Raw genomic sequence first — 27,974 nt, forward strand, 5'->3', positions numbered from 1 at the left:
ATTAAAAGTTAATGTAAAGACATCAGCGGGAGTTGGATCAGGCTCTAACATACCTGGTTTGATTTCAGATGATGTTTGTTGTGTACCCTGCAGATCTGTGGGTGCCTAGAGATGGCTCAGTAGTATTCTTCTCAGCAAGTCTCATAGACTCATAGAATATCAGGGTTGGAAGGGACCTCAGGAGACCATCTAGTCCAACCCTCTGCTCAAAGCAGGTCCAATCCCCAATTTTTGCCCCAGATCCCTAAATGGCCCCCTCAAGGATTGAACTCACAACCTTGGGTTTAGCAGGCCAGTGCTCAAACCTCCCCCTGGTTGTTTTTTTTGCTGTAATGTGATTAACGGAAACCAGGGATAACTTCTTTTAAAGACACGACTTGATTATAGTTCTGAGTGAAATCCACCCCATGCAGAGGCCCCAGCACAAGAGTTAGGGACCACTTAAGAGAGCAGAACCTCAGCCGGGGTAGACTGTCAATTGGAAGTCAATGAGCCTGTGAGAGTTTACCCCAGCCGAGGATCTGCCCCGAGCCCTCCAGTGGATCTGAAATGGAACCTAGGCCTTGTGCTGTCCCCCTGCACCAGGGTGAATTTCACCCTCTTTGCATTGATACTGGAGAACATTTTCTATCTGATCTCAAAGCACTTTACGAACATGAATGAATTTAGCCTCCCACCGTCACTCTGGCATTCTGGCCAAATTCCATCATTGATAATTACATCTAGGCTACTTATGTGCTCCACTATTTTCAGATGTATACAGTAGTCCTTTTCAGTTCCTGACTTGATTTGGCCTGTAACATTGCTGTAGATTGATAAACAGTTGCCACACTCTACCCCAGAGATGGCTGCATTTTAGTGGTGAGCAAAGAGATGAAGACGGTATATCGCTTGCACAGTCCTTTTGCAAAGTGCTTTGGTATCCAGCTGGATGGAAGCTGATGTGTAAATATATGACAATTATAGCCTTGCAACTAGTTCACTGATCAAAAACGCAACTGCAGGTTGAATGCATATATAAATGACAATTTAATACCTTCCTAGCTCAGTACATGCCCCAAACTACCATGAACTGAGCTTATAGCTTATGAACTCTCCTAGCTAATGGGCCCATCTCTGAAAACCCTTACTCATGGATGATTTTACTTGAACTACTCACATGAATAAAGGTTTCAGGAGCAGGATCTAGCTGGCTGCACTAGAGGTGAATTACCATCTGCTAATAATGATGTCTGTCTGTCCATCTTGAAGATCCAGGGAGAGTCCAAACCTACCAAGGGCATGAAGAACATCCACTATAAGGGTGTCTTTGGCACAATCACCACCATGGTGAAGACGGAAGGTCCCAAGAGCCTTTACAATGGCCTGGTGGCTGGGCTTCAGCGTCAGATGAGCTTTGCTTCCATTCGTATCGGGCTGTACGACTCCGTGAAACAATTCTACACCTCCACGGGATCGGAGAGTGAGTGCCAGCACCACATGCTTCCAGGGGCCGTGTTCTCGGCCTCTATTTCAGAACGTCGAGCTGCACCCTCAGCTGGCGTGAATCAGTTAATGGAAGTCGATGAACTACATGAATGGAGCTACGCTGATTCACACCAGCTGAGGCTCTGGCCCATTGTCCTAGATGTTGCCACTTAAAAAAAAAAAATTACAGGCAACCAGGCTTTAGAGTGAGCTGAATAACCTGAGATCCCAAATGACGAATTGCCCTGAGCACAGCTAAACTAGATGTTTGAGCACTTACTTTGGGGCATGATCAGACACCTCAATGTCTTGTTGACAGCCACTGTCCTGTCAAACAATGGCAGGCCCACAAATCCAGGCCAGGTTTAAAGAGCATGGTCCTTCCAATTTAAAAACTACATATTAGAACCAAATGTGTGACAAGCAGTTCCCTCCCTTTGGAGCCAGAGTCTGCAGCTGAATCAGCGTGGGGACAGGGGGCCTAGGTCAGTGTTGTCAGGGTGCAAAGGGAGGGTGTAGTGGGACAAAGTGAGCAGGGCCTTCTCTTACCCTACTCACAGCCTCTTGATGGTTGCTATTTCCGGTGCTGCTCAGCGCCTCTAAAAACCAGACGGGGAGAGTTTAAAGTTGGGCATCCAGAAAACTGAGGCCAACCTCCAAATTAGAGGCCACCTGAAAAGTTAGGTTAAGTGACTTCCTCAAGGCCATGCAGGGAGTCGGTCTTCGCTTGTGGCCTCAGTGCTGGATGGAGGGGACGTGCTCGCGCTCAGTCCTAGCAAGGGGGATGAAAGGCACTCTGGTTTAGTGGGGAGGCTGAGAAAAACTCAGCTCTGTGCATTGCTACTAGCTGTCAATCCTAGAGACAAACCAGAGATTGCTACCCAGTTTATTCGCTCCCATTCAGATGCCGGTATTCTTACCCGGTTGCTGGCTGGCTGCACCACTGGAGCCATGGCAGTCACATGTGCCCAGCCGACCGACGTGGTCAAGGTGCGATTCCAAGCCCACGTGAGGCTGACGGAGGGAACCAAGAAATACAATGGGACTGTGGATGCCTACAAAACCATCGCCAAGGAGGAAGGGGTCAGAGGCCTCTGGAAAGGTACAGGATTTATCTATGTGGAGCGAGAGAACCTCCCAGACCAATCGCCCACTGGTGTAATTCGGGGTGGCTCCACTGAGATCAGTCTCTGGAAGTCAATGGAGCTGCGCCAAATTCCCATGGCCCGTAATGTTCAATAGATTAAGGTGAACAGAGCAAGCCCAGCTAACAGAATTCAGCTCTGGCCCCTCGGGTTCTGCAGATATCCCTGGAGGACAGGGCCAGCTGGTTTTAAAGTGGCCATGAGACAGTTCTGGCAGCAGGTCCACGTGACTAGATGGCATTCCCTTCCCTGCTTCCCAGATCTTCATTTCTGCTCCAGCACAGTGGAGAGGAGGCCTGCTCCTCTATCATGGGGCTGGCTGCCCCTGTGCAGGTTAGGGCAGCCCTAAAAGGGCTTAAAATAGGACCTGAGTGGTACCTAGCCCTCATCCTGGCTCGGCATAGGCTGGGACTTTCATGTATAATCTGAGGTTTCAGAGTAGCAGCCGTGTTAGTCTGTATTCGCAAAAAGAAAAGGAGTACTTGTGGCACCTTAGAGACTAACAAATTTATTAGAGCATAAGCTTTCGTGAGCTACAGCTCACTTCATCGGATGCATTTGGTGGAAAAAACAGAGGAGAGATTTATATACACACACACAGAGAACATGACAGCAGGATTGTCTGGCTATGTAGACTCCCTCCTCAGGCCCTTCGTTACCAGCACTCCCAGCTATCTTCGAGACACCACCGATTTCCTGAGGAAACTACAGTCCATTGGTGATCTTCCTAAAAACACCATCCTAGCCACTATGGATGTAGAAGCCTCTACACCAACATTCCACACAAAGATGGACTACAAGCCGTCAGGAACAGTATCCCCGATACTGTCACGGCTAACCTGGTGGCAGAACTTTGTGACTTTGTCCTGACCCATAACTATTTCACATTTGGGGACAATGTATACCTTCAAATCAGCGGCACTGCGATGGGTACCCGCATGGCCCCACAGTATGCCAACATTTTTATGGCTGACTTAGAACAACGCTTCCTCAGCTCTCGTTCCCTAATGCCCCTACTCTACTTGCGCTACATTGATGACATCTTCATCATCTGGACCCATGGAAAAGAAGCTCTTGAGGAATTCCACCATGATTTCAACAATTTCCATCCCACCATCAACCTCAGCCTGGACCAGTCCACACAAGAGATCCACTTCCTGGACACTACGGTGCTAATAAGCGATGGTCACATAAACACCACCCTATATCGGAAACCTACTGACCGCTATTCCTACCTACATGCCTCTAGCTTTCATCCAGATCATACCACTCGATCCATTGTCTACAGCCAAGCGCTACGATATAACCGCATTTGCTCCAACCCCTCAGACAGAGACAAACACCTACAAGATCTCTATCATGCATTCCTACAACTACAGTACCCACCTGCTGAAGTGAAGAAACAGATTGACAGAGCCAGAAGAGTACCCTACTACAGAAGTCACCTACTACAGGACAGGCCCAACAAAGAAAACAACAGAACGCCACTAGCCATCACCTTCAGCCCCCAACTGAAACCCCTCCAACGCATCATCAAGGATCTACAACCTATCCTGAAGGACGAGCCATCGCTCTCTCAGATCTTGGGAGACAGACCAGTCCTTGCTTACAGACAGCCCCCCAATCTGAAGCAAATACTCACCAGCAACCACACACCACGCAATAGAACCACTAACCCAGGAACCTATCCTTGCAACAAAGCCCGTTGCCAACTGTGTCCACATATCTATTCAGGGGACACCATCATAGGGCCTAATCACATCAGCCACACTATCAGAGGCTCGTTCACCTGCGCATCTACCAATGTGATATATGCCATCATGTGCCAGCAATGCCCCTCTGCCATGTACATTGGCCAAACTGGACAGTCTCTACGTAAAAGAATGAATGGACACAAATCAGACGTCAAGAATTATAACATTCAAAAACCAGTTGGAGAACACTTCAATCTCTCTGGTCACTCGATCACAGACCTAAGAGTGGCTATACTTCAACAAAAAAGCTTCAAAAACAGACTCCAACGAGAGACTGCTGAATTGGAATTAATTTGCAAACTGGATACAATTAACTTAGGCTTGAATAGAGACTGGGAATGGATGAGTCATTACACAAAGTAAAACTATTTCCCCATGGTATTTCTCCCTCCCACCCCACCCCCCACTGTTCCTCTGATATTCTTGTTAACTGCTGGAATTAGCCTACCTGCTTGTCACCATGAAAGGTTTTCCTCCTTTCCCCCCCCTGCTGTTGGTGATGGCTTATCTTAAGTGATCACTCTCCTTACAGTGTGTATGATAAACCCATTGTTTCATGTTCTCTGTGTGTGTGTATATAAATCTCTCCTCTGTTTTTTCCACCAAATGCATCCGATGAAGTGAGCTGTAGCTCACGAAAGCTTATGCTCTAATAAATTTGTTAGTCTCTAAGGTGCCACAAGTACTCCTTTTCTTTTTATGTATAATCTGCTAGCACTGCAGGATTTTAAACCACTGTGTAGTATTTTTAAGGTGAGACAAGAGAGAGGGATGCATTTCCCAGACTGGCTCATCCCAGCATAAGCCATAACAAACACACTGACTGTTAGACCCAAAAGGGCGGATCACAACCAATCACGGACCAGAGCAAACCAAACCAAAATGCCACCCCCCTCCCAAATGTGGGGGCTGGTAGGTCAGAAAAAGGAAATTGAGGTGCTCTATTCAGGCCCTGCTCACACCCCCCGACTCCACCCCGACCCCAGAATAGCAGGATGCTTCTGCCCAAATGATGAGAGATTAAATCATTAACAATGTTGACATAAAATCATCATTAGCATCACCACTCACCTGTGATGGATGGGGACACATCCCATCCAGGGCAAGGGCGAATGTCCTTTTTCCTCTTGCATCCCAGAAGTAAGGTTCATGGCGAGCCCACAGACCAGCAATAAACAGATTTGCCTCGTCACTTACTCTCTCCCCATTTCCTTGTGTGCTCGAGATAGAATGGTGATCAAACTATCTGAGCCCAGCACTGAGTCAAAGACTCTCAGGTTCCATTGTTTGCTCTGCCATTGAATTGCTGTGCAACTCTGGACTTCTCTCTCCCCAGCTGTATAATGGGGATAATGAGTCTTGGCCACTTTTGTAAAGTGCTTTGACCGCTGTGGATAAATAATGCCATGTAAATGCCAAGTATTATTCTTATCATCCCTTAAAATCCTGGTATCATAGAACTCCTGTTACCTAGCAGAGCTCCTTTAGGCACAGGTGTAATAAACACGATTAATAATAATACCGTCATGGTCATCACCTGCCCTACTCTGCTTTCAGAAGAGCAGTGTGATCTCATATGGTCAGAGTCACTCTCTAAACCATTCATCCTTTGCGTCTTCTGCCTCAGGGACGTTACCCAACATCACCCGCAATGCCATCGTGAACTGCGGAGAGATGGTTACCTATGACCTCCTCAAGGAGATGCTGCTGAAATATCATCTAATGACAGGTGAGGAGGGGACCAAGGCCTTGAGTGAGTGAGGGTGTCCTTCCTTCTTCCTTTCTGTCTGGGGAGCCTGGTGGTTAGAGTTCTGTCTCACTGAGCCCTCTCCATTGCTTCTCCTTCCCTGATGGCCTTCCACAATGGGTCATGCTCACTCTGGCAAAAAGGGCTGGAGCCGGCTACCAGTGCTGCTTCAGACATCAGGCGGAGGTTTCAGCAGCATGGTGGTAAAGATGGTCTAGTGCTCAGTACTAGACCATCTTTACCACCATGCTGCTGAAAGACCCAAGAGCTATTCGCAGCTCTGCCACAGACTCCCTGCATGACCTTGGGCAAGTCACTTAGGGCCAGATTTTCAAAGGGATTCAGGCACCTAGAGGTGCAGATGGGCACCTAGTTGGATTTCCAAACCCCCCCACTGGGAGTTAGGTGCCTACATACTTTAGACAATCCCACTACATGACTAAATCCCTTTGGGAACCTGGCACTTAGGCCCATATTTTCAGAAGTGCTCATGGATTTTACGTATTTCAGTTTGGGGACATCCAGCTTGTGGCATCTTGCGCCTGATTTTCAGGGGTGCTGAGACCTCGCAGTTCTCATGGACTTCAGCTGGCATTACAACTGGCTCTGTAGCTTTGAAAGTCAGGCCCAAAGAGTCTCAAGGTATGTGTCCCAAAGTTAGTAGCAAACCTCCCATGCCTCAGTTTCCCCCATGTGGAGAATAGAGATACTTACCACTCTCTCGGGGAGAGGATAAGTTTATTGATGTCTGTAAATTGAACTGAAGTCCTTGGGTAGAATGTGCTCTAGCTGGGCATGGCACTGATGACTAATTGCAAGTGGCTCGTAAAGGCGAAATCATCCCGTTGGCAATGGAAAATTCCATTACCCCAAAACCCATTACCCATATCCCACCCCCAGACACTTTTCCTTGCCATTTCGTCGCTGCTTTCGGAGCTGGATTCTGCGCCACTGTGGTGGCTTCTCCCGTCGACGTCGTGAAGACGAGATACATGAATTCCACCCCCGGCCAATACAGAAATGCCTTGAACTGTATGCTCACCATGGTGATCCTGGAAGGACCCACAGCATTTTACAAGGGGTAAGCGGCGCTTTAGCACTGAGACAGCTACAAATCTGTATCCAGGCCTCTACCGTGCCCGTAGCCTATTCAAGGAGCAGCGCAGGTGTTCCTGTAACAAGCCTACAGAGGAAACTGACAGTAACAGAGCACTGGGCTGAGAGTCAGGAGACCTGGGTTCTCGTCCTCACTCTACTACCAGCTCGTGTGACCGTGGGCAAGTCACTTTGGGCCAGTTTTTCCAAAGCAGCCTCTAATGGGTGGCTTGGTCCATGGCCCCTCAGCCTGAGATTTTCAAAGGTGATAAGCAGCACAGGGCAGGGCAATTCCACCTCTAGTTCCCCTCAGTGATCCCCCAAGGGCGCGCTCACAGGCTTCCGGCTCCCCTGGCTGTCCCCTCTCTTGGGTGGAGATGCATCTCTCTCCCTTTTGCCAGGCTGAGCTGTTCCCTGCCTTCACTGTGTTATTTCCACCCTGCCCAAGCAGGCCTGCTTGCTTTCTCTTCAGAGATGCTTAACAGTATGACGGCCCCGGTTATAGATATCCCACTGCTCTTTCTGTGGGTGTCTATTTTATTCTTAAGGTAAAAGCACTACAGAGAAAACACATTAAAAACAAGGAAAGAACCTGCACACATGCTAAGAAGCTCATCAGAGATCACCCCAGCCCTTGCATGGACTTGGGCAGGAGCAGTCCTGCAACATCCCACCCATGGGGTTTCAAGTTCATCACAGCTTTACCTCAGAACAAGGGCCCAGTAGGCCCAACCCTCCCCAAAGGATTGGGCCCTCTGTTTGCTGGATCAGGAAGATGGCCCTGAGCCTGTTTGTAACCAGGCTATTTATCCCCAAACCCTTCCTTTGTCTGTGGGTCCCTGGAGAATCCCGTCTGAACTTCACTTCCCCAGGGTAGCTCCAAACACCCAGCTGGAAAAATGCTCTTCAAGGAGCGCCATACAGTGCCACAGACACCATTGCCTTTTTAACCCAATGCCCCCAAAGGCATTAACCCTCATCCAGTCTGCTATACACTTATCTTCATTCCACAAGGTTGGTCCAGGACATTGTCAGTCTGTCCCATAAGCACCTGTTGGCTTCAGCTGGCTTGTGGTGGATGCTTAGTACCTTTGCAGGGCAGGCGTGAGGCTCTCACCATGGGCATCTGAGACACAAGACACCCAGAAGCCTTTACAGCATGGGAGCCTGGAGCTCTCTGCATCTCCACTTCCCTGTGTGCAAAATGGGGAGAATTAAAACTACCCACCTCCGTAAAGTGCTTTGAGATCTGCAGTTGATGAGCGCAAGGGCCCAGATGCTCACAAGTATAGAGAGGTGCCTGATTTCCATTGAAATCAGTGTGAGTTTGGTGCCTTTGCGAATCTGGGCCTAGACCAGGGTTAAGTATTACAGATTAGTCTGGTTTCATATGCTGCTGTGCTTGCGAAACACGGGAAAGAGTCGAGCCCACCTGACTCGGTCTCATTATTTACAGAGCACCATATGTGCGCAGAGCAACTGGTAAGGTGTCTCTAGCCAGGGGTGGGTGCAATGTCAGGTCAGGCAGGAATCAAGGCTACTGTTAAAGAATAGGAGTGGCAGGAGGAGCTGTCTGAGGGTGTGTGATGCCAGGCAGGAGAGAACAGAGGGGAACCCATGGATAGCAGGGATCATGAGGGAGCTAGTGGATGGGGGATCCACCAGCTGAGGACAGGAAGAGATACAGCTTGTTGTTGGTTGCCAAGGGCATGGAGTACCCTGGTTGAGGATGAAGGGGAAATTCCTTAGCCTCCATGCTATTGGATCTCTTAATATCTATTGTCCCCTCCCTTAGGTTCATACCCTCGTTCCTGCGGCTGGGATCCTGGAACGTGGTGATGTTTGTGACCTACGAGCAGCTGAAACGCGCCATGATGCTGGCCCAGGAGACATGGGCATCTCCATCCTAAGCCGCAGGGAAGTCTCTGGGATGAGACGACAGAGGACAGCATGGAGGCTCCCATGGATTCTCCTCTCCCAGGCAAAGCTTGCAGAGCTGGCTCTTGCTGCTGAACTTTGACTGGGATATACAGTCGCAGCCGCTGAGGTGGGGACATGCAGCTTTGGATGGACTGTCTGGAGACAGCTGGCTTTTCAAAACCCCCTTGTCACAATTGGCGAGATGCCAATGTAAATTACGTTATTTAAGCATGCCCAAGGGATGCACGATATTGAAGTGACGAAAAAGGACTCGAAAAAAAACAAACCATAAATGAAGCCAAACTTTAGTAAAGCTTTCGATACGGCCTCTGAGCTCTTCGAACCATCTTGGATCCAGGTGCTGCCATGTGGACAGGAAACTGGAGCATAATCCAAGGGTGATGATAGAGGGCCAGGTATGCTCTGGGGGATGGGAGAGCAGTTTGATGGAGAAGCACAGGGGTCAGGATTAGGTTTAGTCTTATTAACTATCTTCAGAAGGAGTAAACAGCCTTCATGAGTGATAGCAAATAGGGAGGAAATTGCCAGTGTAGTTAAAGAAAGTGATTTGGAGCTTAGCTTTTTACAGATTGGTGGGTTCTTTACCCAAGTGTTTTTTTCTGCTTAACTCTAGGCGCCACTTTTTCTCTGGGCTTTTTATTTTCATGGTGCATGCGGCGTGGTCCATGCTCTGCCCCCTGCCCAGCCTGATGATACAAGCCCTGCCCCATGCTGCTCTCTAGCCCTGGCCCCCCACCAGTTGGGCTGGCTTTTAGAACATTTTATGCTTATTTCTTTCAAGTTTTCTGGCAAGCAACAAGGTCAGAGCAATAACTCAAAGGAACTTAGAGACACTTGGGACATGGGAAGAAATAAACAGTCAAAAAACGTCCATCCAAACTTTTTGAAGAAATGGAAATTTTTGCAAAAAAAACCAAACAATTGTTTTTGTCAAAAAAAAATTGTGGGTTTTATCAAAACAATAATTTTTTGGGGGAAAAACCCTTAAAAATCTTCCAGTGGAAAAAAGTAATTTCCTGACAGCTCTAGAAAGAAATACCCAATGAGATTCAAGATGGGTTCAATGCCCTGTCCTGCAGCGGATGCAGGGATAATTCTTCCCAAGCCTCACAGGGATGTGGTGAGGTGCTCAGATGTTACTGTGCTGGGAGCCAGGAGCTGGATCACACCGTCGAGGGGATGATTTGGTAAGGGTGGTCTGAGAGGAGTAGGTAACTGCGAGTGAGGGGATGAAATTAAACCAAGGAAAACGCAGGAGGAAAATCAGGAAAGGTTTCCTAACAGTGTGGGTCAAGATTGGCTCCCAAGTGGTGGAAGCCCCGTCCTTCAAGTTGTTTAAAGGTAGGCTTAGGTCTACACATAGAAATAATGCTAGCATAATTATATTGAATAGAGCCAAGTTGTCAAGGTTCCTTCCCCACTCTGAACTCTAAGGTACAGATGTGGGGACCTGCATGAAAGATCCCCTCAGCTTATTCTTACTAGCTTAGGTTAACAACTTCTCCAAGATACAAACTTTGCCTTGTCCTTGAACAGTATGCTGCCACCACCAAGCATTTTAAACAAAGAACAGGGGAAGAGCCCACTTGGAGACGTCTTCCCCCAAAATATCCCCCCAAGCCCTACACCCCCTTTCCTGGAGAAGGCTTGATAATAATCCTCATCAATTGGTACAGGTGAACACAGACCCAAACCCTTGAATCTTAAGAACAATGAAAAATCAATCAGGTTCTTAAAGATGAATTTTAATTAAAAAAAGGTAAAAGAATCACCTCTGTAAAATCAGGATGGTAAATACCTTACAAGGTAATCAGATTCAAAACATAGAGAATCCCTCTAGGCAAAACCTTAAGTTACAAAAAGACCCAAAAACAGGAATATACATTCCCTCCAGCACAGCTTATTTTACCAGCCATTAAACAAAAGAAAACTGAATGCATTTTCTAGCTATCAGAGTAGCAGCCGTGTTAGTCTGTATTCGCAAAAAGAAAAGGAGTACTTGTGGCACCTTAGAGACTAACAACTTTATTAGAGCATAAGCTTTCGTGAGCTACAGCTCAATGCATCCGATGAAGTGAGCTGTAGCTCACGAAAGCTTATGCTCTAATAAATTTGTTAGTCTCTAAGGTGCCACAAGTACTCCTTTCCATTTTCTAGCTAGATTACTTACTAACTTAACAGGAGTTGGAAGGCTTGCATTTCTGATCTGTTCCCAGCAAAAGCATCACACAGACAGAAAGACCCTTTGTTCCCCCCCCCCGCCCTCCAGCTTTGAAAATATCTCGTCTCCTCATTGGTCATTTTGGTCAGGTGCTAGCGAGGTTATCTGAGCTTCTTAACCCTTTACAGGTGAAAGGGTTTTGCCTCTGGCCAGGAGGGATTTTATAGCCCTGTATACAGAAAGGTGGTTACCCTTCCCTTTATATTTATGACACAAGTCAATCACTGGCCAGCAAAAGCCCCAGTGCAGATACAGTTTTACCAGCAAAAAAAGTCCTGTTGCTAGTATAGTTGATTTGCTTTGGAGAACAGGTATCAGCTGTACTGGGAAAAGAACTCTCTTGCTGGTCTACCGGCATAGCTCTACTGGCAAACCGTTTGCAGTGTAGCCAAGGCCTTAGACCGGATCATTCACTGATGAATAGACTTTAGGGAACAAGCCCAGTGAAAGGACCAACCAGCTGGGACCTGCCAGGTCTTTTCCATCTCTGGTCTCTGTATGATTCAGCCAGCCCAGCTGATGTGCTGGGAAGCAGAAGTGGGATAAATATTGCAAAAGAAATGCCTACCAAGACACAGGTAATTTTAGTTCCTCTCTCCCTCCCACAGAGCCGACCGCCCACAGATGGATCTGCAGCAGGACACCGGCCCGAGCTGCCTGCGGTGCACACTAGACAGTGTTCTGGAGCTGCACGGAGAGGGAATTATTGGAGGAGCATTGCCCGCCTCACAGGGATCACTTGTGTCACAGGGGAATAGTGGCCATTAAACTGTGTCATGATTATTGCCGCCTTGCAGCCATTGCTAATAAAAGGACTCAGACAGCCCCCAGGGGATCTCATTGCAGGTCTCCTGTCTTTTCCTCGGCAGATTTAGTTCTTTCTCTCTTTTTCCAATCTGGCCCATGCTGAAAGGTCGGTGGTGCAAACCCAGAGGGGACGGCTGAGGGAGCTAAGCATCGGGTTAGAAATACCTAGAATGATCCCAATGCTTGAATCCGAGTGGGATCAGCTCACCCTGCATCTTTCTGAGCTGGACGAATGAGCCCCCTTGCTTCACCGAAAGCACTAATCTGAGACCAAAGCAAGAGCATCGCTCTGGTCAGCGAAAGACAATGGCAACTACAGCAGGCAGGCCCCCACCCGAGCAGTGGAGTGGAATTCACCCCGGTCCAGGTGCAGAAAACTTGTGCTGAATTTCCCCTTCAGTGCTGAGCTCACAGGAGTGATTTGGGGAAATCTCATCCAGCAGCACCGGCCCCTTTCCAGCTTCCTTGATTCACATCCTAAAGGATCAACAAGGGACACACGGTCAGTCTTTTAAAACACCCTTCATAGGTCACCTTTAACTGTCCCGGTGGAGCAGTTCATGGCATCCCAAATAATACAGGGCTTTGCAGATCAGAATCACCAGCTTGAGCTACACCTAATAGCAACGCTAACTCAGAGCTTGCAGCCAGAGCAGGGCATCCCTGTGCAGTCAGTACAAGGTTTATGCAGCACTTATCTGGGATTGATGCACCCTCCAGGCCAAGTGGGATACGTGCTGTGTACCCTGCGGTGATTTGCTGCGCAGAGGTGAATTTCGCCCTCCGTGCACAGCTGCTCTGTAGCCACAGCCCCAAGCTCTTCGCAAGCACTGAAATTCATAACGCATAAAGATTAGCCCAGCATAGCCCACTGGTGCAGACACAGCCTACCCAACGGATGGAGTTTTTCTGTCGGTGCAGGAACACCACCTCCCAGCATGACATTAGCTATGTCAACAGAAGCATTCTTCCGTTGACATAGCTGCATCGACCCTGCGGGTTAGGTCGGCATCAGTCAGGGTGTGTTCTTCATACCCCTGACTGATGTAGCTCTGCTGATATAACTTTCAAGGGCAGACCATGCCTTAGATCAGTGGCTCTCAACCTTTCCAGACTATTGTACCCCTTTCAAGCGTCTGATTTGTCTTGCGTACCCCCAAGTTTCACCTCACTTAAAAACTGCTTGCTTACAAAATCAGACATAAAAATACAGAAGTGTCACAGCCACATTGTTATTGAAAAATTGCTGACTTTTGCATTTTTACCATATAATTATAAAATAAATCAATTGGAATATAAATATTGTACTTATATTTCAGTGCATAGTACATAAGTCATTGTCTGCATGAAATTCTACTTGGTACTGACTTCGCTAGTGCTTTTTATGTCGCGTGTTCTAAAACTAGGCAAATACGTAGATGAGTTGACGTACCTCCTGGAAGACCTCCGAGTACCCCTGGTTGAGAACCACTACCTTAGATATTACAGTGACGGGCAAAATAGGAAACTCTAGATAAAGCTAAGCAAAGCACTAGTGAGTCCCAGATCATTTGTGGCCCTTTTCAGTGATCAGTCCCCAGATATGAGCTTCTGGGTGTTGGAGCCAACCAGCCAATCAGAACTCTAATTCTGAGGTAGAGGTTGGGTCAGAGTCTGGAAATGAGGACACCTGGGTTCTATTTGCTACTCTCCATCTACACAAGGGAACCCCTGGTCAGCAAGGGTTAAAGTCCCTAGTGTGCTATGCTATTACTTTGGACAAATCACCTGCTCTGTGCCTCAGTTTCTCCATTTGTGGAATTCAAGTGTAAAAGAGATTCCTTCGTTTTTTAAAGCGGCGCCTGTTTTTTGAAATCCCTCACTCTGCTACACTCTGCTGGGTGTGTTTCAATGCCCATTCTTTAATTCACCCTTTTTTTTAAAATACAAAGCTCCTTTGTGCAATTTATCCCAACTCTGCTTACGCCCAACTTTCACAGAACCAGAGAAATGCGGGGCTGGAAAGGATGTCAAGAGGTCAGCTAGTCCTTTGCCTGCACTGAGGCACAATCTAATATTCCTCCAGAATACTCAAGAGGGGTTCCAATCTCCTGGTTTCTACGGCATCAAGCTTTATACGTTGTCCAGCCCTTCTGGTTGTAAAGGGAATCTTCAAATGCAACCACTGCCTTTTTGGGGATCAGGAAAGAGAACGAAAAGGCACAAAGAAATGAGAACACTCCTTATTCAACCCAAAGGGCTGTTCATTGTCAACACTTCATGAGCCCTTGTTCACCTTGACAATGCTGATCCATGGACCAGAAAACTCCAGCTCATTCTATCCCACTATCGTGTCTTGATGTTGCAGTGTTTGACAGGCTATTTCATAGGACTAGATTGGAACATGCAAATGATTGAATATTCCTTTGAGAATTCAGGTAATTAAAACAATTGCTACTGTTGTTAATGACTGGGTGGAAAGGCCAATAGTCTCAAATTTGTGAATGCAGCTAAGGCACTCGAACTGATTAAAGAGTGTCCACACTGGCATGGATTTAACTGAATGAATGTAGAAACCAATTTAGTTAAACTGGCGCAATTATTGGATGTAGAGCAGGGCGAGGCATCTAAAGTGAGGCACCCAAATCCATACTTAGGCATCTAAAAAAGCAACCAGGTGCTAAACGCATGCAGTTCTTATTGTCTTCCACCTTTATGTCAGGGCTGATTTTGATCCAAGCTCAATAACAAGGTTCACAGATGTCTCAAAATCATTTTGTTTTTCAGGGCCTGGTCTTAGCAGGGGTTGTTTCTCGTGATTAGAAAGGTGCAGTTAGTTGAACATAAGCCTCCACTTCTTGCCTGTGTCTCATGTAGCATGAGACAAATCATTTTAAATGGCTAACAGAATCTTACCTCCATTTTGCAAGCAATTCTGTAACAGCAATCCCCTGGAAACTGATCTTTCCCAGACCTCTTAAACAGGGAAAGTGTGTGAGCAAATAAATTGTCTCCACTTGGAAGATATCTGATGAGGACTGTGTTTTGACCAAGGGTTATTTGAGCGACAGAAGCTCAGCCAAAAGCACAGTCTAGAAATAAGAACAGCGTGGGTGCATTTTATTACTGGAGAGACTGATGGAAAACAGAGAGATCTTATCCCTAAGGATGGATTGTATAGAAATGAGGGTACATTTGGGAAGTCTCCATAGCATAGACTATTAGTCATTTTTAGTCTTTTTGCCTCTGGTGCCCGTTTTACACACACAACTCTAGTTGACATTGGTTTATGGTGCCACATTTGTATCAAGGAGGCAATCCACAAGGAAACAGAAGTGTACTCTGAGGATCTGGAATAACAGCAGAAATATGAACTTAGAGGCTGCTGGCTACACAGTCCCTTATCTCCATTCTGTCCCCTCCCTTTTCATTTTGTTGGGGTTCCAAGTGAATTTCACTTTCCTGAAAAGTGCTGGGTCCCCTACTTAACAATAGACCAAGGGAAGCAGCAGTGCAAGCTTCATTTGCAGAAGCATCACCTCCCACCTCCACAGCTGACTTTGAAAGGACCATTTCTAGGGTTCAAAGGAGCATCTATCCCCCATGTCTGTTCAGCCTTTTGGTTAGCATCACCTTCTCGCTGGGGCCTCCACGTGAAGTTGTATAGTCCCTATCACTGGAGGTTTTTAAGAACAGGTTGGACAAACACCTGTGAGGTCTAGGTTTACTTGGTCCTGTCTCATTACAAGGGACTGGACTAGTTGACCTCTCATGGTCTCTTGGATTCTTTGTCCACTGCATAGGCCACTGAGTAGCCATCAGATGGTGGCAACTTTGGGTGCCTACCAATCTACACCAAATCTGCACCAGTGCTGTAGAGCAAAAGACTTATTGTCCCACTAGCAGCCCCCTGAGCCAGCCAAGCTCCAGGGCAAAAAGTTCCTGACCATTGTTGTGTTGTTCTTTGCAGGATGTTTTCATTTTTGCCTGGTTGATTGAACTCTCCAGCTGACTAACCTGAGGAACCGAAAGAGGGAGAGAGGCCACGCTCCCCATCAGGGTCAGTTAGTTTCCGACTTCAGCAGCAGCACTGGGGGGCCCAGGGGAGCGGCTGAGCAGGGCCTTTTCCCTGCCAGGGACTTACTGCTTGCAGCTGGTTCGCCTGGTCGCCTCCCGGACCGATCGCCCTCTGCAACCTTTGATCGCCAACTCAGCTGTGCTGACAGATAACACTCGCCTCACCTCGCACCAGGGAGGGGCCATCAGCTTCCTAACCTTCATCAGAGCCCCTCTGCTCCCGGCAAGGTGTGGGGGGGGTCCCTTTCTAGCACTGCTCTCCCACTGGCTAGGGCAGCGGGTGGGGGTAAGGCGCGGGCGGGGCGCCCCGTGGGGTGGGAGTAAGGCGGGGGGCCCGGCGGAGTGGGGGCGGGGCGCCCCGTGGGGTGGGGGTAAGGCGCGGGCGGGGGCCCCGTGGGGTGAGGGTAAGGCGGGGGGCGGGGTAAGGCACGGGCGGGGGCCCCGTGGGGTGAGGGTAAGGCGGGGGGCGGGGTAAGGCGTGGGCGGGGGCCCCGTGGGATGGGGGCGGGAGCCCCGTGGGGTGGGGGTAAGGCGGGGGGCCCGGCGGAGTGGGGGCGGGGCGCCCCGTGGGGTGGGGGTAAGGCGGGGGGCCCGGCGGAGTGGGGGCGGGGCGCCCCGTGGGGTGGGGGTAAGGCGCGGGCGGGGGCCCCGTGGGGTGAGGGTAAGGCGGGGGGCGGGGTAAGGCGTGGGCGGGGGCCCCGTGGGATGGGGGCGGGAGCCCCGTGGGGTGGGGGTAAGGCGGGGGGCCCGGCGGAGTGGGGGCGGGGCGCCCCGTGGGGTGGGGGTAAGGCGCGGGCGGGGGCCCCGTGGGGTGAGGGTAAGGCGGGGGGCGGGGTAAGGCGCGGGCGGGGGCCCCGTGGGGTGGGGGTAAGGCGGGGGGCCCGGCGGGGTGGGGGGTCAGACGGCCTCTTGCGGCGCACGTGGGGGAATTGCAGCCCCGGGGCGGGGCGCCCCGCTGCCCCCCACACACCCCGCGTGGAAGGGGGTTCCTCACCGGCCCCTTCGCCGCCTCGTGTGTGTGCGTGGGGGGGGCTGGGGGCGTTAGTCCCCGATCTCATGGGGGGATCCTCGGTCATGGGGTGGGGCGTTGCGCCAGCGCGGGCGGGACGGAGCTGCGGCGGGTGCGGCCCCGGGGCGGGGCGGCTGATGCCGGTGCGGGTGCCGGCTCCCGGGGCGGCATAAAGCGGCAGCGACCCGCGCCTTCCTCCTCCCGCCGCCCCGCTGCCCCCTCGGACGCCGGTCAGTCCCCGCCCGGGGCGCCGGCCCCTGCGGCGCTTCGCCGACTCTGCCCCCGAGCCCCGGCGACTTGCCCCCGCCCCCTTTCGCTGTCGCGTCTCGGGGCGCCGGGGGGGGGCTGAGCCTCTGCGCTCCGCGCTCTTACAAGCTCTGCCGGGGGGCCGGGGGGGGGCTCCCCGCGCGCCTGGAGGCTTTGGGAGCATCGCTACCCTCAATCTCCCCGCACCCTTCCGAGGGAGCGGCCCGGCTCCCGGCTCTCAAAGCAGGGCCAGCTGCGGGACTGGACGCCGCCCCGGGGGTGGGGGAGGGGGGGGGCAGCGACTCGCCCGGCGCGTGAAATCCCCGCTCGCGCGGTCGCCGCTGCCCCGCAGGGCCCTGGGGCGCGAGGCCGGGGGCGGGGCCTTTCCGCGCCGTCCGGGCAGAGCGGCTGGGTTCCCCGCGCGCCGCTGCAGCGCCCGGCGACTGCCCGAGCTGCCGACGCCGCCCGGGGCCTCCCCGCAGCGGCCGGGGCCGGGGCCGGGGCCGCGTTTCCTTTGCGTGTCGGCCTCTGCTCGGAGGCCGCTTTTGCCGCCTTATCCCCGCCGGCCGGCCGAAATTCCGCCTGCGAAAGGAACTTTGCTCCAGCGCGCGCTCTGCTCTCCCCGCAGGGCGGGGATTCGGCTTCTCAGGCGCCTTGTGTCTAAAGGGACTTTCTATGGGACTCCAGGGGGCTCGGAGAGTCCTTGCAGCGAGCACGTCTGAGGAGCGGCCCCTCTAGAGCCCCCCGATCAAAGCGCAGTCGCCCTGCCATACTTCACTAAGGTAACTCTTCAATATACAGGTTTCGGAGCAGCAGCCGGGTTAGTCTGTATCCGCAAAAAGAACAGGAGGACTTGTGGCGCCTTAGAGACGAACACGTTTATTAGAGCATCCGCTACCGTGAGCTACAGCGCGCTTCATCAGGTGCAAGCTGATGCTCCAATAAATGGCTTCGTCTCTAAGGTGCCACAAGTCCTCCTGTTCTTTCTTCAATATACTGTCTTCCCTAATGCCCTTCGGCTGCATCCATCCGATTTGGTGGCACTCTTGCCTCTGGGACTGAGGCCTGAGCATTAGTTTCGCAAAGCAAATTGGGCTAAGGCCTAGTTCTGGCTTGGTAGATCGGTGCCAGGTGCTGATCTGTTAAAGGGCTCCTCTGCCAGGTGGATTGTTCAATGGGTTTCTGCTCATGAGTCACCTGCTGAAATTAACTCTACAAAGAGCGGCCTAACCAGGTTTGAGGTTGGTGGTCTGATTGCAGCTGCTGATCACAAGATGACGGCTGCATTACTGGTCTCTAATTTCGCAAAAAGAAAAGGAGGATTTGTGGCACCTTAGAGACGAACACATTTATTAGAGCATCAGCTTTCCTGAGCTACAGCTCACTTCATCGGATGCTGTAGCTCACAAAAGCTGATGCTCTAATAAATGTGTTCGTCTCTAAGGTGCCACAAGTCCTCCTTTTCTTTTTGCGAATACACACTAGCACGGCTGCTACTCTGAAAACTGGTCTCTCATTTGTTACACTGTAAATCACATGAAGTCCATAAACCCAAAGTCTAATCTCCAGCAACTAGATGGCCGTATATGTGTCTGTAACTCTGAGAAATGGTCCTTCTGCAAGATCTCGGACCCCATGGTCTATCCTAGCTTGACCAACAGCCCTGTTTCTAGAGCGACTTCAGAAGGCAGTAAAGCAGTGCCCTTCTTTGGTAATTACCCTGTTTAGGAGAGATTTCTCCTAAGGAAACCCCAGCTGCATGGAGGGTGACTGAGTAACACTACTTCTTTCCTGTTGACTCCTCTCCAGCCCTGACAGGGTTACAGTTGGGAACCCCACCCATGTAGGAAAACCTTAGTGAAGGCCAATGCAGATCCTGTCCACACTGGGACCAGAAGTGGCCTACCCTAGCTATGGTTGTGCTCAAGCATGGTGGCTACTAGCAGGCTGTTATTGCAGCTTTCTCCACTGGACTGGCTTGTCTGAGAACCTCCTTTGAAACAGCTTTATAAAACTACACATGTGGCTGTGATTTTCTTTTTCTTTTTTTTTAAAGAAAGCATTCTCTGTTGGCCTAGCTCTGCTCCCATTAGTCCCGGGAGCCTTGCTGCAGGAGCAGAGCGAGGCCAATGCTGAGGGATGTGGAAAAATGCCACTCATAAATAACACTAAAATTCCTCCCATGCCAGGAACAGTCACCTGGCAGCTTGACCTTCCAGAGTGCATGGGACCAAACTGTTACTGTGATCTTGTCCCAGCTCTGCTGAAGTCCATTTGGAAACACTGTTGAAATGCAGTTTGTTGCTATCTGCTCAGATATGGATAAAACCTGTCTTTATCTTTAATGGGGGATTCCGATTCCTATATCTATTACTGGCCTCCCAGCTGCGTAGCCACTAGTCCCATCTACGTCACTTTCTGTCTAGGGGAGAAAGTCTACAGCTTGGTTTTGGGACAGAAAGTGCATTAGTCATGGAAACGCAGCCAGCAGAAACTGTACTCAAATACAGATGTTATCCTGATGTCAGTGTGTATTGGACTACAGCTAGAAATGCCTATATGTGTATGCAACATTGGAGGGTTTTCTTTTAGGAACACAGAATTGCCATAGCAGGGTGGGCCAGTATTGGGTTCACTTACTGGACCCAGACATTTGTTTATAGATCAGTATCCGGTGCTCCGGAGCAAGATACAAGAAACCTGATAATGGAAATAACCGTGACATTCCTGTGAGGATTAACAAACTGTAACGTTTTCCATCTAAGGATCTCAAAGCCCTTCACAGGCTACAATGTTCAAATTTGTGTCTAAATACTACAGCTTTATCTAGGTGCCTCAAACTGGATCTGTTTAGGGGCACTTTAGACTGAACTGTTCTTCACAACTCCCATGAGAAGTTGTTCCAGTTCTGCACCTTGGTTTCTCCATCTGCAGGGTGGCTAGGTACGTCTACACTGCAGCTGCAAGCCTGCTTCCCAGCGCAGGTGCTAGCTCCATTGGTGCCAGCGTGCTAAAAATAGCAGCGAGGGTGGCTAGCATCAGATGGGGCCAGGCTATTTTCAATGTGCTAGGTTGAGTAGCATATTGCTGCCCTTGAGCACTGCACCAGCTATAGTGTAGACACATCCTAAGGGGCTTGTCTGGCAGAACTAAGACTAGAGCCCAGACTGTGAGATTTCTGGTCCTAAACTTTAACCACAAGATCCCTTGCTGGATAGGAATCTTCTACCACCTCTTGTAGCAGGCTGCTTTGCGAGCACACTCCCTGCAGTCAAACTTTAATGATGGGATCACTCCATCATGGAGTAGGGCTTCTTTCCCCTCCTGATCCCTGTGGGGAGCAGTTCTACCATGGTCACAGTTAATCCAGTCTTTATCTCTGAATGTATTCGGTGCTCCTGGATTTTTATGAGGGCTCACATTGGTGTATGCTTGTTTTGTGGGAGTTCTCCCTACACGGCTCTGAAGTTTCCAGGCTCGTTGTGCATCTATCTGTGCTGCTTAAAATGACTTTGATCTGTGCAAAGTCAAGCTGTGGCATTTTGATCCCTTGTATTGATTGCTGTCCCACGAGGGAGGGGCTGCATGCTTTAAAGCTGTCTGTCCACCACATGGCAACCACATCCTGGACAATGACAGCTACTTTTCTCTGCTGGTCACACCCTAGCAACAGGTGCACCCAGTCGGATCTGAGCTCCATGCTCAGCTGATGCATGTTGTATCTACCCCCATCAGTCACTAGGACAACAGTGTTTCAGCTGAACAAAACAAGCCTTTAGAATGTAGCTGGGAATGGCAGGGTGGTTAGTGATGTTGTTGTTTGGGGAAACGTGAGCCCCAACTGGTGAAACAAATCGCCTTCATCTCCAGCTTTCAGTGTGTGTGGGTTACTTGCACCGAATCCTGAATGGTGCCCTACAAGCACATCTGTCGTCTCCGCAGCTGGTTTTGCACTGAGGCTGTGCACCTTAGTCATGTATCCAATGCTTTCATAAAAACAAAGTTGGATGAACTCTCCTCCTGTTTTTTAAGGAACTAAAAATGTCATTACCGTTGAATGAAAACCTGACCAGAGAGACCCAGAATGCGGGTTGGGTTAGTGATGAAGTTGCCTGCTAATCCTCATCAACTCCCTAAAACTTTTTTGTTTTTTAAAAAAAAAAACAAACACACATGATGGTTGCCTAGTGACAACTTCCTATTTGCAGCATTTTCAAAACTCCTGCTCTCAAAAATGGGGAAATGGACAGGTCAGGGCAGGTTTTGCATGGCCCAGATAATAAACACACATGTGCCAAATGCTGCGTACTGCCTATTTCAGTACTGCCTAACCTCTAAGGAACAGTATTTGGTGTGGGTCAGAGTGGAGCGTCTGTCTCTCTCTTCTGCGCAGCCAGGTTTCCTGTCTCTCCTAGCCTCAGCTTTGCATAGATTCTGACTCAGATTTGCTCATCTGAAAAATGGGTGTTATGAATGGCAAAAAAGCCCCCTGCCTGCAGATAGAAGCATCTCCTCTTGGAATACCGGGATGTTGCTTGTATCCTATGATGGAGAACCAGATGCCAGGGATGGAGTATTGCTTAATGTGTGTGGTGATCCTTGGCTGACGCAATGTAGAAAGTGGTAGGGTGTGGCCCAGATTTTAGAGCTCTATTTACCACTCTTGTTTCTGTCCCATCTAGACTGGGACAGAGACCATTTGTCTTGCCCTTTGCTACATCGGAACGCAACTCGCTTCCTTTCCGCTCCTCGTGCGCACTTGGCTTCTCCAGAGCCGCTCAGAAGCTTGCAAAATGGTTGGATTCAAGCCCGCCGATGTCCCCCCGACAGCCATGGTGAAGTTCCTAGGAGCTGGGATGGCCGCATGCATAGCAGATCTGATCACCTTTCCCCTGGACACGGCGAAAGTCAGACTGCAGGTGAGAACTTCTGCAGGTACGTGCGCAGGGGTCTCAGGGTCCATGCTGAGCTCAGCATCCTTGTGGTTTGAGCTGCTGTCACTGCCTGATGCTGAGCAATGGCAGACGTGCCTTCGTATTTAATCTTTAATGACGTGCGTTCTCAGCCAGCCAGCCCCTGGCCAGTCCAGTGAGCGTGCTAGAGTGTGGGTCCAACCAATGATATGGCCACCACTTTCCTTAGGTAGTAGTTCCACAGTCAAATACACTTCAGTGTAGATCCTAGGCCTCTCCTGGATTTTCCTTTATTTCTTCCCATTGCTCCTAGTTACACCCCTTTGTACCGCCCCCTCCTTGGTGTGTGTCCCTCTAACAATGGGTAGACTCACCCCGTCCACTCCCCACCCCTTAGCCATTGCATAGCTAAGCTGGGCATCTCTAGCCCTGCAGCTCTTCCCTCCAGCCGTGGGGCTGATCCTGCAAGGGGCTGAGCACTTCTTGTCGAGTGCTGAGCACACTCTCTAATCCCGCCAACAGGGAGTGGGGGGAGCACCGTGCCTCTCCAAATGCAGCCCTTGGATTGGCAGAGGGGGAAATGGAAGTGGCTATGATGCCTGAGCCAGCTTTCATGGACATCATAGAGGTCCATGCAGCCCTTCCCTCAGCGGCTCTTCATGCAAACCTGGCTTGGGTCAGTGTGGCTCTGAGACTGGCTTTTACACTTGGCCCAGATTTGGGGTGATGGGGTTTCATTCATAGTTTAAGGTCAGCAATGGGGGTGTTGCTCCCCCAGACTTTTCAAAGTTCATTTATATTTAACCCTCTGCCCCTTTGTATGGGGCACTGGAAATCAGCCCAGACCCAGGGTGCTGGGACACAGCCCATTCTGGCTGTAAGCTTGTGCTACCGTCTGATGCTTTAGGCAGCCAGTGCCACCCTGACTCGCAGCTCTTTGTTGTTAAAACACAAATTGCAAACAAAGGACCCGAAGACGCAGTAAAGCCCCCAGTCTCCAGGATAGGAATCCGGATCACACTTCAACGCAGGCCACTCGTGGGCTGGGGTAGTGAGTCGGGCCAGGGCCCCAAATCACTATCAAGCCTCTTCATCCCATTCTCTCCTGTACAGATCCAAGGGGAGACCAGGTCGGCAGCTAACACAAACGCTGCTCAGTACAAAGGGGTCTTTGGCACCATTGCCACCATGGTGAAGACGGAAGGTCCCACGAGCCTGTACAATGGCCTGGTGGCTGGGCTCCAGCGTCAGATGAGCTTCGCGTCCGTCCGTATCGGGCTGTACGACTCCGTGAAGCAATTCTACACCAGGGGATCAGAGCGTGAGTGCCTGTTATGTGGGCCTTTGTCTCCCTCTTGTGGCTGGAGTGGGTAAAGGCTTGCAGCTGCTATGGCTTCCAAGCTAATGGCCTGGGTCCTCTAGCTCAAGCAATAAAGGTTCATGCTCTTCCATCCAAAGGTCGTGGGTTCAATCCCAGTGATGTGCCCTGGACAGTCTCCCGTGCATCCATTGCAGTGGGTTTAGCTGGGCTGAAATTTAATTTCTGTTGGGGTCAGGTGGCAGTTGGGACCTGATGAGATCCCCAAGAGAGGCCTGTGTATTTCCGGGCCCTGTGCTAGGTGGCCAATAACGGAGCCTTTAAGAGGCTCCACTGTGCACCCAGCCGCTTGTGGTGGCAGCAGCGGTCACAACACGAGGGTTTGGTGTGGATCTGACATCCCCAGGGGAAGGCCAGCTTTGTGGGCAAGGCCCAGGGAAGTAGGAGGTTTGGGAGTCATTCTCTATGGATTGGGGTGAGTCGGTTAATGGGGATAACAATACTCCATGGGCGAGGGGCTCCACTCCTGGGGGGTAGAGCAGGCTAGGAAAGGCTGGAGAGGAAGCTCTTCCCAGTGGTTAGAGGGCTAGTCTGAGCCATGGGAGACCCGGGTTCAGTTCCTCTTTCTGCACCAGGCACTGGGTGTGACATCTACCTACGGGGTAACTGCCCTGCCCTGCCCTGCCCTGCCCTGCCCTGCCCTGCCCTGCCCTGCCCTGCCCCACAGGGATGCTGGGGGAGACCCTAGATTGCAAGGGGCTCAGATACTAAAGCACTGACTGGGGGCATGTGAGGACCCAGGACAGAGGCTAAAACCCTGTAGATTCCACCGTTCCCCTTGGTGAACTTGACCTTCCTCTTTCTGGCTCTCACTCTGTTCCCTGCTCTCTTTGCTAGGTGCCAGCATCAGTAGCCGACTCCTGGCTGGATGTACCACAGGAGCGATGGCTGTGGCCATTGCCCAGCCAACAGACGTGGTGAAAGTGAGGTTCCAGGCCCAGGCCCAAGTGGAGGGTGGCAGGCGATACCAAGGGACGCTGGATGCCTATAAGACCATTGCCAAGGAGGAGGGACTCAAAGGGCTGTGGAAAGGTTGGTGTGGTTCCAGAACCCTGCATGGGAGGGGCTGGTTCTAAAGCAACACCCGTTACGTCTACACTGCCAAAAACCTGTGGCAGCAAGTCTCAGCCTGGGTCAACTGACAGGCTTGTGCTACAGGGCTAAAAATAGCAGTGTAGACAGTCTCTGGGTTTCGGAGCTTGAGCAGGAGCATTTACATGGCTGTTTTTAGCCTTGTTGCCGGAGTCAGGTGGCCTGGGCTCTGAGTTTTGCTGTCATGAGCTTCCGCTAAGTAGACATACCCAGAGCGTCAGTTTTGCTGACCACTTTTTTTTTCTTCCTTGTTCTACAGGAACATCCCCCAACGTAGCCCGTAACGCGATTGTGACTTGCACAGAATTGGTGACTTATGACCTGATAAAGGACATGCTGCTCAAACACAACCTCATGACTGGTGGGTGTCAGGCCTGCTTCACCAAGGGCCCTTAAAACTCTGGCTTGCTAGTGCAGGATGCTGACCTTGTGTCTGATTATTGCCAGGTGCTGAGTGCTTTCAGTTCAGACTTCACAGGGCAGTGGGTGGGTTAACTGCCATCCAGGACTAGATATGTACAGACCCAATTATGACCAAGAACATGGGCTCCTACTCCTAAAATGAGATTGCAACAGTCCTAAGCAAGAGGTGGGAAGTCATGCCAGAGTAACCTCTGCTAGAGTGTTCCTGCCTGCACTGAGCAATCGCTGGAAGATCAGCCGGCTTTACTCAGGCACTGTAAATACTGCACCGATGAAATGACCCACCCATCTCCTATTGCCTTGGCCAGAAGAGGTGCCTGGCTTATTCTCCCCTGCACAGCCAGAATAGAGGGACTGCTGCTGGCTCTCAGAGGGTAGAGTGAGAAGAAATATTCCCAGGCCACTACGGGCTAGTGGAGCCAGTCCTTGGCTGTCGTGAGGGGGCAATGGCAGGTGGATCTAGGTAGCAGCAGATCCATTGGCTCTAGCCTGGCCTGTGTCCCAGCCTGCTGGGAGATCCCATAGAGTTTTGCGCCAGGGATGTAGGGATACTGTCTCCTGGACAGGCTCCCAGAAAGTCCTGCACCAGGAGGGAGGGGGTCAGGGTTCACCATCTCCCCCCCCCCCCCCCCAATGGTTTGCTGCTCTGATGGTTTGCTGCCTGGCCTGATGCTGCATGTTGTCCCCTCGTGAGCACTCTGGCAATACCGGTGCTAGATTAGCCCCCAAGCAGCTGAGAATCAGGTTACTGACCTGCATGCTCAGGGACCCATCCCCTCTCCTGTCTGGCAGATAACCTCCCATGTCACTTCACCTCTGCTTTTGGGGCTGGCTTCTGCACCACGCTCATTGCTTCCCCCGTCGATGTAGTGAAGACCAGATACATGAACTCTGCCCCTGGTCACTATGGAAGTGCCGTCAGCTGTGCTCTTACCATGCTGAGGAAGGAGGGGCCCATGGCTTTCTACAAGGGGTGAGTAGAGCTCTTGCTTATCAACTGAACCTGTTTGACCTGAAAATTAAGATCTATGGATCCCCATCCCCTGTTCTAGTCTGTTTGCAGCTGAACTGCACACATAGGTTAGACTGATCGGGCTAAATCCAGCTGTCCAGTTCCCTACTGAAGGAGCACTTTAATTCACAGCCGCTTCACTCTCACTAGCTTATCTCCTCATGGGGCTGTCCCATGTGTCAGGGAGTGAACCAAAGGCAGAGATGTCTCAACCCACAGACCTAGCTTATGCTTGTTAGTCTCTAAGGTGCCACAAGTCCTCCTTTTCTTTTTGCGAATACAGACTAACACGGTTGCTACTCTGAGACCTAGCTGTGACTCTTTTCTCCTCTCTTGCTGGCTCTAGGTTCATGCCCTCGTTCCTGCGGCTGGGATCCTGGAACGTGGTGATGTTTGTGACCTATGAGCAGCTGAAACGTGCCATGATGGCTGCCCACAGTTCCTGGGAGGCCCCTTTCTGAGCCTGCCATGGGTGCAGCTTACAGATGTGGCATGAGCCTGCGCTAGCACTGACTGTCCTGTCTGCTCTGAGATTGGCTCCGGACACTTCCAAGCTGCCTTCAGTCACTAATGTGTCAGCCTCTAGTCTCTGATCCTCTTCTGGAACAAAGCTGGACCTGCAGGGAGGAGCCGTAGCTGTCGTCCCCTGGGAGTGGGAGCAGGAGCCTCTGCTCTAGTAGGGAATGTGTTGACCCTTTAAATTGGGCTTTGTTTTTTAATGGCAAGTTTGCTTCTTCCAAATTAGAAAGGCAAATGTACATCCCCCCCGCCCCCAGTGCCAAGATCTGATGGACCTAGGCTGATGAGACCCTCTGAGCTGTAGTAAGAGACAGGAATTGGAGTTAGCCACATCCCAGATGCTAAGCCCTGTATGAGCAGTCTGGTAGCTGGCAGTAAAATCCCTCCATCAGGGAGTGAGATCCTTCCCTGATGGCATGATGGGAACCAACCTTCAACTGGATCGTTCCAAGGGCTAATCACAAGAGCCTACGTGTTCAGACTGGCGGGCCTGGCCTGAACATTAGGCTGCCTTACTCTGTATTTCAGAGACTTGACTTTTCCAGCTGCAGAGCTCTGAACTCCCCTCAGCTCAGCAGAAGGGGCAGATTCTTGGTGCCTTTTTTTAACAACCAAGCCACTTATTTACATGCCTTAATATGGATTAGGGGACCTGACTTCTAGGCACCCAACACTTTAAACGGCTGGCCTAGAGCTTTATGTAGCAGCTGTTCCAAGGTCTAGTCAAGGAGTAAGGATTCTAGTGCAGTGATGCTGGAAGTTTGAGGAGGGTGGGTCAGGCAGATTGATGGGGATTTTTTTTTAAAGTCCTAGTAACTTTATTTTTTAATTTTAAGTGGAAAGAATGTTGTTGGCCCCCAAGGTTCCTGCTGTTAACACTGTTTTGATGAAACAGCAGGTGTGTGGAGGAGCAACAATGACCTTGTGGTAGGGGTGAGTTCAGGTCTTAAAATAAAGCTGGAGTCAAACTCATAGCCTGCTCCTTGTGTGAACTTGCTTTGGGGGGGAGGGGGGGATTGATCTGCTGCTTTTTGCTCATAATACCTTGGACTGAATGGGCCTTCACGTACAGGCACTGTTTTGTGGCTGTAATGAGCTCTGGCTTTGTTTGCCTGAACAGAGCACTTCCTGAAATGGGCCCCTTGGAGG

General features: G+C 50.6%; 2 protein-coding genes across 2 annotated transcripts; both read left to right on the plus strand.

Annotated features, from left to right (window-relative positions):
* Positions 1-1,059: 1,059 nt before the first annotated feature.
* On the plus strand, positions 1,060-13,376 carry LOC119861722 (mitochondrial uncoupling protein 3). Its single transcript, XM_038417196.2, has 6 exons — positions 1,060-1,462; positions 2,372-2,569; positions 5,994-6,095; positions 7,014-7,194; positions 9,004-9,544; positions 11,979-13,376. The coding sequence occupies exons 1-5, from the start codon at positions 1,282-1,284 to the stop codon at positions 9,116-9,118; spliced, it is 777 nt and encodes a 258-aa protein (XP_038273124.2). The 5' UTR covers positions 1,060-1,281; the 3' UTR covers positions 9,119-9,544; positions 11,979-13,376.
* A 4,754-nt stretch (positions 13,377-18,130) lies between these two features.
* Positions 18,131-27,804, plus strand: LOC119850106 (mitochondrial uncoupling protein 2-like). Its single transcript, XM_038387849.2, has 7 exons — positions 18,131-18,270; positions 22,171-22,407; positions 23,515-23,722; positions 24,617-24,811; positions 25,131-25,232; positions 26,087-26,267; positions 26,653-27,804. Exons 2-7 carry the CDS (start codon positions 22,282-22,284, stop codon positions 26,765-26,767), a joined length of 927 nt encoding a protein of 308 aa, XP_038243777.1. The 5' UTR covers positions 18,131-18,270; positions 22,171-22,281; the 3' UTR covers positions 26,768-27,804.
* Positions 27,805-27,974: the final 170 nt, after the last annotated feature.

Source organism: Dermochelys coriacea, chromosome 1, assembly GCF_009764565.3.
Source record: "Dermochelys coriacea isolate rDerCor1 chromosome 1, rDerCor1.pri.v4, whole genome shotgun sequence".
NCBI classification, from domain to species: Eukaryota; Metazoa; Chordata; order Testudines; family Dermochelyidae; genus Dermochelys; species Dermochelys coriacea.

Excerpts from the sequence above, each read along its gene's own strand:
- LOC119861722 (XM_038417196.2), top strand. The coding sequence starts at position 1,282 with ATGAAGAACATCCACTATAAGGGTGTCTTTGGCACAATCACCACCATG. Across the intron at positions 2,570-5,993 it reads GGTCAGAGGCCTCTGGAAAG|GGACGTTACCCAACATCACC; the intron begins GTACAGGATTTA and ends CTTCTGCCTCAG. Across the intron at positions 6,096-7,013 it reads GAAATATCATCTAATGACAG|ACACTTTTCCTTGCCATTTC; the intron begins GTGAGGAGGGGA and ends TCCCACCCCCAG.
- LOC119850106 (XM_038387849.2), top strand. The coding sequence starts at position 22,282 with ATGGTTGGATTCAAGCCCGCCGATGTCCCCCCGACAGCCATGGTGAAG. Across the intron at positions 25,233-26,086 it reads CAAACACAACCTCATGACTG|ATAACCTCCCATGTCACTTC; the intron begins GTGGGTGTCAGG and ends CCTGTCTGGCAG. Across the intron at positions 26,268-26,652 it reads CCCATGGCTTTCTACAAGGG|GTTCATGCCCTCGTTCCTGC; the intron begins GTGAGTAGAGCT and ends TGCTGGCTCTAG.